The sequence below is a fragment of the Lagenorhynchus albirostris genome, chromosome 2 (assembly GCF_949774975.1).
Source record: "Lagenorhynchus albirostris chromosome 2, mLagAlb1.1, whole genome shotgun sequence".
Classification (NCBI taxonomy): domain Eukaryota; kingdom Metazoa; phylum Chordata; class Mammalia; order Artiodactyla; family Delphinidae; genus Lagenorhynchus; species Lagenorhynchus albirostris.
Genome location: NC_083096.1, coordinates 145125785 through 145138724, shown reverse-complemented (window position 1 = coordinate 145138724; position 12940 = coordinate 145125785). Strand labels below are relative to the sequence as shown.

The window sequence follows — 12940 nt, the reverse complement described above, 5'->3', positions numbered from 1 at the left end:
AAATTGAGTTTTTTTGAAAGATAAAACTGACAAACCCTTAGCTAAACTAAGAAAAAGGAAAGAAGACTCAAATAAAATCCAAAATGAAAGAGGAGACATTAGAACTGAGGCCACAGAAATAAAAAGGATTATAAAAGACTACTATGAACTACATCAACTGAATAATCTTAAAAAAAATGGATAAATTCCTAGAATCATACACCCTACCAAGACTGAATTGTGAAGAAATAGAAAGTCTGAACAGACCTAAAACTAATATAGAGATTGAATCACTAAACAAAAACCTCGCAACAAAGAAAAGCCCAGGACCAGATGGATTCCCTGGTGATTTTTACCAAATATTCAAAGAATTAATGCCAATACTTTTAAACTCTTCCAAAAAATTGAAGAGAAGGAAACACTTCCAAACTCATTTTATGAGGCCACCATTATCCTGATACAAGGTACCTTTACCAGTTGACTTTGACAGACAAGTATAACACAAGAAAACGAAACTATAAGCCAATATCCCTGATGAATACTGATCCAAAAATCCTCAATAAAATACTGGAAAACTTAATCCAACAGCAAATTGAAATGATCATACACTATGAACAAGTGGAATTTATCTCTGGGATACAAGGATGGCTCAACATATGAAAACAAATTAATGTGATACACCACAATGACAAAATAAAGGGTAAAAATCACATATCTGTCTCAACAGAAGTTGAAAAAGGACTGAACAATATTCAACATCCTTTCATGATAAAAATGCTCAACACACCAGGAATAGAAAGAAAGCATTTCAACATAATAAAGGCAATATATGAAAAGCTCTGCTGGAAGACTGAAAGCTTTTCCTCTAAGAACACGGCAATGATGCCCACTCTTGCCAGTTGCTTAACATAGTATGAGAAGTCCTAGCCAGAGCAATTAAGCAAGAAAAAGAAATAAAAGGCATTCAAATTGGAAAGGAAGAAGCAAAACCATCCCTGTGTGCAAATGACATAATGTTATATATATAAACTCTGAAAGACTCAATTTAAAAAACTTTTAAAGCTACAAAATGAATTTAGTGAAGTTTTAGGATACAACACTGACATACAAAAATCAGTCTCATTTCTATTCACTAACAACAAACTATGTGAAAAGGAAATCGGGAAACCAATCCCATTTACAACAGCCCCAAAGGAATAAACTTAACAAAGGAAGTGGAAAACCTGTATATTGAAAACTAGACAACATTGATGAAAGTAATTAAAGAAGAAACATATAAATGGAAAGACAACCCATGTTCATGAATTGGAAGACTTAGTATTCTTAAAATGTCCATGCTATCAAAGCAATCTACAGATTCAATGTAGTCCCTATCAAACCCCAATGGCATTTTTTTATAGAAATAGAAAAAATGCTAAAATCCATATAGAACCACAAAAGATAACAAATAGCCAAATCAATCTTATGAAAGAACAAAGTGGGAGGCATCAAAGTTCCCAGTTTCCAAATACATTGCAAAGCTACAGTAATCAAAAAAGTATGGTACTGGTATAAAGACAGAATTGTAGACCTATGGAATTCGATAAAGAGCCTAGAAATAAATTCACACATATATGATCAACTGGCCTTCAACAAGGGTGCCAAGCATATACAATCAATAAAGGGTGGTCTCTTCAACAAATGTGTTAGTCAAATTGGTATCTGGGTATCCAGTTGCAAAAGAATGAAATTGGACCCTTTTGTTATACCCTAAACAAAAATAAACTCAAAATAGATTAAACATTTAAACATAATATTGAAACTGTAGAATTCCTAGATGAAAACATAGAAAAAAACTTCATTACATTGGTATTGGCAATGATTTCCTTGATATGACACTAAGAGCACAGGCAACAAAAGCAAAAATAGACCAGTGGGACTACAACAAACTTAAAAGCTTCTGCACAGCAAACAAAACAGTTCACAGAGTAAAAGGCAACCTACAGAATGAAAGGAAATATTTGCAAACTATATTTCTGATAAGGAATTAATCTTCAAAATATATAAGGAACTCGAACTCATAGTAAAAAAAACTAATAATCTAATTAAAAATGGGCTAAGAACTAGAATAGACATTTCTCTAAAAAAGACATACAAGCGGCCAACAGGTAAATGGGAAAAAAAAAAGCTTAATGTCACTAATTATCAGGGAAATGTAAATCAAAACCATGAGATACCACCTCACACCTGTCAGGATGACTATTATCAAAAAAAAAGAAAACCACAAAAGACACAAGTGCTAGTGAGGATATGGAGACATCGGCACTCTTGGACACTCTTGGTGGGAATGCATAATGAATGGTACATCTACTATGGAAAACAGTATAGAGGTTCCTCCAAAAAAAAAAAAAAAGAACTATCAGATGATCCAGCAATTCTACTCCTGGGCATTTATCCAAAATAATTGAAATCAGAATCTCAAAGAGATTATTAGCACTCCTATGTTCACTTCAGCATTATTCACAATAGTCAAGACACAGGAAAAAAACTAAATATCCACAGATAGATGAATGAATGAAAGGAAATGTGGTATATTCATACAATAGAATATCATTCATCCTTAAAAAAGAAGGAAATTATGCAATACACAACAACAAGCATGAACCCTGAGAATATTATGCTAAGTGGTATTATATTAAGTCAGTCTGACAGACAAATATTGCATGATTCCAACTCTTTGAGGTATCTAAAATAGTTAAATTCATAGAATCAAAGAGTCGAATGGTGGTTGTCAGGGGCTAAGAGGAGAGAGGAATGGGGAATAAACTAATCAATGGGCATAATGTTTCAGTTAAGCAAGATGAATAAGTTCTGGAGATCTGCTACTCAAGATTGTACCTAAAGTCAACAATATTGCATTGTACACTTAAAACTTTGTTAAGAGAGTAGATCTCATGTTAAGTATTCTTGCCAAAATAAAATAAAATTTTAAAAAGAGATCCAATAAGGCTAGAGACAACCATGATAGACAAGACACTGCAGAATCTATGACAAGCAGATCCATGAAGTTCTAGAGCAAAAGATGCTTTCTGCAGTACAAAACTACCATGTGAAAAGCAGCTCCGGGAAAAGTCCTGATGCCTACTAAATACTGAGCTTCTAATCATGAGACACCAAGTAATGGTGTAATTTAAGTGACAGGGAGCAAACCCTGACTCCAGTGACACCTACCTCTGTTACACAAATGCCATTCCCTTAGCTCATGCCTATGGCCTCATGGAAGGTTCCCTGAGGAAGACAACTCAAGACTGACTAACAGATGGACTGGCTTGATATGTTGGCACAAGTTAAAAAAAAACTTGTTGCTGCCATATAATATCACTCAGTTTTCTTTAAATGATGTGGTGATAGGAAAATCTCCCAGTGAACAGAGCTTACAGCAGTACACTTACTCCTCTCCTTTGTGTGGAGGTAGAAGTAGTACGAGGTAAACATATACATGAACTTGTGGGCAATGGCAAATGTCTTGTAGGTTGGTTGGTAACAGGACTGTAAAGAACAAGATTGAAAGACTGCAGTCATGGAGGTCTGGGACAGGGACATGGGAATGGAACAATGGGAATGGGTACAAAGTATTCAAATCTTTGGTTATGAAGTCATAACCAAAAAAAATTTTGAAGATCCTCCATGCTCATCAGACAATACCTAACACAGAGGAGGCATTAAACAAAAAGGTGGATGGAATAATTCATGTAGTGGACATCAGTCAACCTTGCATAACAGAAGAAAGAATAAATTAGACATGATGATAGAGATAAGGAAGCTGTGCATGAATCCTCCTGAGTGGGCTCCCTCTAACCAAGGCTAATCTACCTACAACCACTACTGTACCTGTTCACGGACATATTCTTTGTTGGCTTTTCTTCATTTCCTGTCTTACTCTCCCTACTCCCCTACCTGTTCTTCCTGAGATACGCACCTAAATATAAAACCTTTACCTAAGTCCTTGTCTCAGTATGAGATACAACTTTCCAAGACTGAGCCAGGAAGAATTAGAAAATATAAACAGACCTATGACAAGTAATGAAGTTGAAACTGTAATTTAAAAACTTCCAACAAACAAAAGTCCAGAATCAGATGGCTTCATGGACGAATTCTATCAAACATTTAGAGAAGAGCTAACACTGATCCTTCTCAAACTCTTCCAAAAAATTGCAGAGGAAGGAACACTCCTAAATTCATTCTACAAAGCCACCATCACCCTGATACCAAAATCAGACAAAGATATCACAGAAAAGAAGAAAATTACAGACCAATATCGCTGATGAATATAGATGCAAAAATCCTCAACAAAATACTAGCAAGCAGAATCCAACAACATATTAAAAGGATCATACACAATGTTCAAGTGGGATTTATCCCAGGAATGCAAGCATTCTTCAATATATACAAATCAATGTGATACATCATATTAACAAGTTAAAGAATAAAAACCATATGAGCATCTCGATAGATGCAGTAAAAGTTTTTGACAAAATTCAACACCCACTTATGATAAAAACTCTCAAGAAATAGGCAAAGAGGGAACCTACTTCAATATGACAAAGGCCATATATGACAAAGATACGGCAAACCTCATACTCAATGGTGAAAAACTGAAAGCATTTCCACTAAGATCAGGAACAAGAAAAGGATGCCCACTCTCGCCACTCTTATTCAACATAGTTTTGGAAGTTCTAGCCATGGCAATCTGAGAATAAAAAGAAATAAATGGAATCCAAATTGGAAAAGAAGAAGTAAAACAGTCATTGTTTGCAGATCACATGATACTATACATAGAAAATCCTAAAGACGCCACCAGAAAACTACTACAGCTAATCAATGAATTTCATAAGGTTGCAGGATGCAAAATTAATGCACAGAAATCTCTGGCATTCTTGTACACTAACAACAAAAAACAAGAAAGAGAAATCAAATAAACAATCCCATTTACCATCGCAAGAAAAAGATACCTAGGCATAAACCTATCTAAGGAGGCAAAAGATTTGTACTTAGAAAACTATAAAACACTGATGAAAAAAATCAAACATAACATAAACAGACTGAGAGATATACCAGGTTCTTGGATTGTAAGAATCAATATTATGAAAATGACTATACTACCCAAAGCAATCTACAGATTCAATGTAATCCCTATCAAGCTATCAAGGGCATTTTTCACAAAATTAGAACAAAAAATTCTACAATCTGTATGGAAACACAAAAGACCCCAAATAGCCAAAGCAATCTTGAGAAAGAAAAATGGGGCCGGAGGAATCAGGCTACCTGACTTCAAACTATACTACAAAGCTAGAGTAATCAAGATAGTATGGTACTGGCAGGCACAAAAACAGAAATACAGATCAGTGGTACAGGATAGAAAGCCCAGAGATAAACCCACACACATATGGTCACCTAATTTTTGACAAAGGAGGCAAGGATATAGAATGGAGAAAAGAAAGTCTCTTCAATAAGTGGTGCTGGGAAAACTGGACAGCTACATGTAAAAGAATGAAATTAGAACACTCCCTAACACCATACACAAAAATAAACTCCAAATGGATTAAAGACCTAAATGTAAGATTGGATAAAACTTGTAGATGATTACATAGGAAAAACAATCTTTGACATAAACCACAGCAAGATCTTTTTTGACCCACCTCCTAGAATAATGAAAATAAAAATGAAAATTTAAAAACCAGACCTAATGAAACTTAAAAGCTTTTGCGCAGCAAAGAAAACCATAAACAAGAGAAAAAGACAACCCTCAAAATGGGACTAAATATTTGCAAATGAAACAGTGGACAAAGGATTAATATCCAAAATATACAAACAGTTCATGCAGCTCAATATCAAAAAAAACCAAACAACCCAATTAAAAAATGGGTGGAACACTTAAACACACATTTCACCAAAGAAGACATACAGATGGCCAAGAGGCACGTGAAAAGATGCTCAACATCACTAATCATTAGAGAAATGCAAATCCAAACTACAATGAGGTATCACCTCATATTGGTCAGAATGGCCATCATCAAAAAAGCTACAAATAACAAATGCTGGAAAGGGTGTGGAGAAAAGGGAACCCTCCTACACTGTTGGTGAGAATGTAAATTGATACAGACACTATGAAGAACAGTATGGAGGTTCCTAGAAGACTAAAAATAGAATTACCATATGACCCAGCAATCGCACTACTGGGCATATACCCTGAGAAAACCATAATTCAAAATGACACATGTTTCCCAATGTTCATTGCAGCACTATTTACCAACACATGGAAACAACCTAAATGTCCAACAATAGATGAATGGATTAAGAAGATGTGGTACATATATACAATGGAATATTACTCAGCCATATAAAGGAATGAAATTGGGTCATTTGTAGAGATGTGATGGACCTAGAGTCTGTCATACAGAGTGAAGTGAGCCAGAAAGAGAAAAACAAATATCGTATATTAACGCATATATGTGGAATCTAAAAAAATGGTACAGATGAACCTATTTGTAGGGTAGGAATAGACATGGACACAGAGAATGGACATGTGGACACAGTGGGGAAAGGGGAGGGTGAGATGAATTGGGAGATTAGGTTTGACATAAATACACTACCATGTGTAAAATAGATAGCTAGTGGGAATGTGCTGTATAGCACAGGGAGTTCAGCTCAGTGCTCTGTGATGACCTAGATGGGGGGGGAGGGGAGGGAGGTCCAAAAGAGAGAGGATATAGGCATACAAATGCTGATTCACTTCATTGTACAGCAGAAACTAACACAACATTGTAAAGTAATTTTACTCCAATAAATAAATAAATAAATAAATAAAATATACAACCTTTACCTAAGTCCTTATCTCAGTATGATTGTGGGAGGAACCCAATTTAAGGCTCTGATATTACAAGGTTTTTCTATGGGTTGGAAATAACACAAATACACCAAGAAAAATTCTGGTACATTTTAGCACCCTTGAAATGTTGATATTATTCATGTGCCAGAATTAGTACCTGGGATATTACTAGATATTGTGCTAAGTCTATTTTGTATGTTATCTCTAATTTGCACAATAATTCTACAATACAGATACTTATTTTCCTAATTTTAAGTAAACTTTAAGTGATAACATCAGCAATGACATAACCAAGTACGTGCTAAAGTTAATATATGAACCTAAGTCTGTCTGAAACCAAAACCTGTGTTTTTTGGTATTATACTATGTTACCTCTTGTTTAAAAAAAATGTAGGTAGCATGCCCTCTGGATTCATCCATGTTGTCACAAATGGCAGGATGTCCTTTATATGGCTGAATAATACTTCACTATATATTATATTTATATATATATATATATTCCATCACTCATATATATCACATGTGTGTGTATATATATATATATATATATATATCATATTTTCTGTATCCATTCATCCAGCAAAGTACATTTAGGTTGTTTCCACATCTTGCTATTGTGAATAATGCTGCAGTGAAGTTGATTTCATAGATACAGAGAAAAAAATTGTGGTTGCCTGGGGCTGAGGGAAGGGGAAATGGGGTGATGTAGGTCAAGGGGTACAAATTTTCAGTTATAAGTTCTGAGGCTCTAATGCACAGCATGGTGACTAGAGTTAAAGAATATGGTATTGTATACTTGAAAATTTTTGACAGTAGATCTTAAGCATTTTCACCACAGGGAGGGGAAAGCAGATAGCTATGTTAACTATGTAAGGTGATGGATGTGTTTATTATTGTGATTTTGGTAATTGTTCTACAATATACATGTATATCAAATCATTACATCATACATCTTAAATATATGCAATTATATTTGTCAACTATTCCTCAATAAAGTTAAAAAAACAACAAAGTATATCAGCCATCTGGATATCTAAAAGAAAAGTTCAGGTGCAGTATTAAGCTAAAAACCCTGATTTCTAATGTAGTCATAGCATATTTTCATGCTGCACCAATAATAAAGACTATTTTATTTTCTTTCAAGAGGAAATAAAACATTAATTTTTAAAGATTACACAAATAAATGTAGTAAAACTCCATTGGGGGAATTAAAAATAAAAGTTTTTAAGTTTTTATTTCTATTGTCTGAAATGATATATAAATAACTACCATATCTTTATTTCACTGATGCTTTTTCATGCCATGGTAACTTAATACAACATACTAAATCTCTCAGGCTAACCAATTAATTTGAAGTATGAATTATAGTGCACTTCTCACATTCAATACACATATATGCATATCAATAATAAAAGAATAATCAAATTGCATATGATGGCAACCATAGTATTTATTTGGATGGTTTATTTTAAAACAGTAGTAAACTTTTCATTTTTCTTTATCATAAAACCTTTTCCTATATATCTTATCACCTAGTGAGAAATTTTCAACAATATGTTTATTATTCATGTCATAAGTTGACCTATAATAAGGTAATACATATATGCAGTGGTTAAAAGTATGGCCTGTGGAGCCAGGAAATTCTCAGTTTCAAATTCAGCTACACCACTTGTCAGTCATGCAATTCAAGGTAAATAACTTTACATCTCTGAGCATCACCTTCCTCACCTACAAAGAGAGATATAATACCTCAGAAGTCTTTTGTGTGTATTAAATGAGATAAACTATGTATATCATTCCTTACAGGGTATGGCAAACAATAAGTAATAAAGTGATAATTACTATTGTTTTTTTCCCTTTATGTTCTTGCTGTTATTAGTTAAATTTTTATTTAAATGTAAAAATATTTTTATTAATCTTAAAATCTCACTTTATGAAGACCATTTTGTTCACTATCTGTCCTCCTTCATTTATTAATTTCTCTGGTGCTCTCTCTCGCTCTCTCTCTCCCCACTCCTTCTGGGGCTCCCATTATGCATATACTGATCTCTTTGATGGTATTGCATAAACCCCTTAAGCTTTCTTCACTCTATTTCATTCTTTTTACTTAAGTTCCTCTGATTGCATTATTTCCAATAATATGTATTTAAATTCACTGATTCTTTCTTCTGCTTTAGTCTGACATTAAAGTCCTGTAGGAAGTCTTCTCAGTTCAGCTACTGTGTTCTTCAGCTTCATGCTTTCTATCAACATTTGGTACTTTCAGCATTATCCCTCTCTCTGATGAAATTGTCACTTTGTTCATGCAATGTTTTCCTGACCTTGGTAAAAATCTTTATGACAGTTATTTTGATTTCTCTGTCAGGTAAATCATGTAACTCCATTTCTTTAGAGTCAGTTTCTGATAGTACACTAGGTGCTAAGGAACAAAAATTAGTGAGAAACCATCACTGACTTCAAGGAATTTTCAGTGATAAGGAAAAGGAAAGAGATCATTAAATGACTGCAATGCAATAAAAACTATCATAGCAGAGGCCAGTAAATCATAGAAGAGGTGCCTGTAAATATACAGGTAGAGACGGCCAAACCTGCCTGGGAGGTGCTGGGTCTTAGAGGAAGAAATGCTGGCCTGAGTCTGAATTAACATTTTACCAAGTAGAGAAAGGCATCTGGGGCACAGAGAAAACAGCATCTGCAAAGGTACAAAGACTTGAGAGAAGCTGGTAGACTGGGGAACAGCAAGCAATTAAATATGGCTTTTTATCAAAGCTAACAGAAAATTAATCTTTCCACATCTTTTTAATTGTTGGTAAAACAATCATGGTACTTAGGGGTTCAGAGAACTGTCATATAACTGGAACGTCCCTTCAATCACACACACACATGCAAACACATTACTCAACACGAAAAATAATCAACAACTGTATATAAAACAAAGTTATGTTTAACTTTCTCATTAATATTTTCAACGTATTCTGAATACCTACTATGTGCTTATATGCCATTCAGAGTATGAGGCTCAGATATAAAGAAGTTAACAAGATTCAACTACTACTGGGTGGAAATTCACAATTAAGCCCTGTTCTCCCCTATCAGAATACTCACAGCATTTGTTGTTTACAAAGTATATTACTTTTTCTGTTTTGTTTGTGTTCAGCTGAATCTTTTCTTTAATTGCTTCTTTATAGAGAAGACTGCTCTCAGAAAGACTAAGAACCAGGTATACAGTAGACATTGAATAATTAATAATTTATCAAGTATTCAAATTATATTAGTTTTATCCCAAAAGAAATAATATCTGGGTAAGTATTTGATAAAATATAAGGTACTGCATAAATGTTCATTACTACTACCATTATCTTTCTAATCATTTATCACAACTAAAATACAGCACTTCATTTTTAAGTATTTCCAAGTTAGTTCATTCAAAATGGATTTTTCCTGACAACTTATTTCATTATGGTAAAAAATTAAATGGGTTGAATCACACTAAATGGTCAGATGGCATTAGATTCCAAAAAATGACTCACTAGACAAGTTCAAAAGAAAAGGCCTTTGATACACTCACCACTTTCAAAGCAAGCATCAAAGATAAGATGTCCTTTCTTGGGCTGTCCACAGTATCCAGTTGGAAGCACCATATATTTGCTCACATTCCCTCCGATGGTATCATCATTTCCCAGATCATTGCCTATTGTTCAAAAAATTGGCTCATGTTAAACAGAAATCATAATGCATTTAGTAACAGAAATCCAATAAAATTTTTACCCCCTCCCCTATAATTTGGTGCTTATCCAGGCATTAAAAAAATTAACCACATATTGTGGTAGAGTCGAAAGAGAATAGATTTTTAAATCAAAAAGATATAGGCTCAAATCTTATCGCTACTACATATTAATTCCCTGTGTCACAAAGCAATCAACCGAATCCTTTTAAGCCTCAGTTTCTCTCATCCACAAAAAGGGAATGGTAAAACCCATATTTCTAAACTGTGTTATGAGAACTAGGTAATGAAAAATATCTAGTGTAACTACTGAAATGCAAAAGATGTTTGTATTTCAGTGCACAAGTGAGACTCATTGTAAGAGGCGGAGCTGTAAAAGAAAACAATCTTCTACAGCTGGGGGAAGAGCAGGAAACAGTCCTGGGCCTAAGACTATATATCAACATTATTTAAGGTCCCCTACCCCTGGGGAAGGAGTAAAAAACAATCTCTCACAAAACATATCAAAGGTTCAAAGCAGAATTAAAAGACGAAAGAGAAGTGGGATCACTGAAAAAACTCCACTCCAACATCAGAACATACAGGGCCTGCCTAAGACCTAGGCTAGACCAGTATAACAGAAACACTCCTAATCCCTCAATACCAATATAGCAAGCACTGGATAACAAACAAAGCAATCTAATTCTAGCATAGGGACAAAAGCATAGATAGAAGCCCCCTCTGTAATAGGAGTATCCAAGGGAAGGACAAAAGTTTAGGGTGGAGCAGAACATTGAAGAAAAACCCTCAATCACTCTATCCCTTTCCTTCATGAATAAAGTATCACTAGAAGCATATGAAGCCAGTGGCAAACTGAAGACAACCATAGCAACAATGAAACTCAACCCAGCTTAACTCCTGACTGGGTAGATATAAGCCCTCAAACAAATGCACCTAGGAGAAGAGGTGCAAGCATTGTAACATATAATATTTATATCATTCTCTACGGTTCTACGTGAGTTATGCAGTATTCAATAAAAAATTGCGGAACATACAAAAAACTCAAGAAAAAAACAACCTACTATCTTGGGAGAAAAAATAAACAGAACTAAATTCAGAAATGACCAGATACTGGAATTATCAGACAATGAATTTAAAATAACTAAGAATAATATGTTAAATTTTCTAGTAGAAAATGAGGACAAAATGCATGAACAAATGGAGAACTTCAGTAGAGAGATGGAAATTACAGTAATAAGCCAAAAGGAAATGCTAAAGCTAAAAAACACAATAAAAGAGATAAAGAATGTCTTCAGTATACTCATCAGTAGGCTTGACACAGATGAGGAAAGAACTGTGAACTCCAAATCAATAGAAATAAACTGAACAAAAACAAGGAAAAGAAAAGAAAAAAACAGCACCTAAGAGCTGTGGAATAAAATAAAATAATGTAATGTACGTATAACTGGAATTCCAGAAGGAGATGGGAGGGCAGAAGAAATATTTGAAGAGATAATACCTGAAATTTTCCCACATTTAATGAAGGATATACAACTACAGGCCCAAGAAGCACCAAGCAGAATATACTTTTTAACTTGGTATTTCATATTTAAAAATATAAATCACATAAAAATGAACTAAGATAAAAAATTAGACTACTTATAAGAAACTGAAAAACCGAAGTCAAAGGAATAACGTCTTTAAGTTATTGAAAGAAAAAAATGTCAACCTAAAATTTTAGACCTGGGACTTCCCTGGTGGTCCAGTGGTTAAAATTCCACACTCCCAATGCAGGGGGCCCGGGTTCGACTTCCAGTCAGGGAACTAGATCCCACATGCTGCAACTAAGAGCCCGCATGCCACAACTAAAAAGAGCTCGTACGCTGCAAAAAAAAATTTACCCCAAATTGTGTTGGACGAGTTAGTAATCCATATACTAAAACCAACCACACATCACACATAAAAATTAATGCAAATAAATCAAACACCCAAATGTAAAATATAAAACTTATAGAAGAAAATATGAAAGTTTTCCACACACAAAAAAGAATGAGGTTAGACCCTTACCTGACACCATCCATATACAAAAATTAACTCTAAATGGATCAAAGACCTACATGTAAGAGATGAAACTATAAAACTCTTAGAAAAAAGCAGAAGGAAATCTCCAGGTCATTAATTCTTGATTTGGCAATGATTTCTTGGATATGACACCAACAGCACTGCCAACAAAAGAAAAAAATAAAATAAACTTCATCTAAATTAAAAACGTGTGCATTAAGCACCATCAACAGAGTAAAATGACAACCTACAGAATGGAAAAAAAATCTGTGAATTACATATCTGATAAGAGGTTAACATCCAGATTATATAAAGAACTCCTACAACTC

General features: G+C 34.2%; 1 protein-coding gene across 1 annotated transcript in view; it reads right to left on the bottom strand.

The window, feature by feature from the left end:
• Positions 1-12627, bottom strand: part of AGBL4 (AGBL carboxypeptidase 4) — a 1285194-nt gene extending 1272567 nt beyond the window's left edge. The window contains exons 1-2 of the mRNA XM_060141936.1: positions 12618-12627; positions 10416-10538 (exon numbers count right to left, since the gene is read on the bottom strand). Of these exons, the coding sequence (XP_059997919.1) occupies positions 10416-10538; positions 12618-12627 (133 nt within the window). The remainder of the gene's footprint in view (positions 1-10415; positions 10539-12617) is intronic.
• Between the last annotated feature and the right edge of the window lie 313 nt (positions 12628-12940).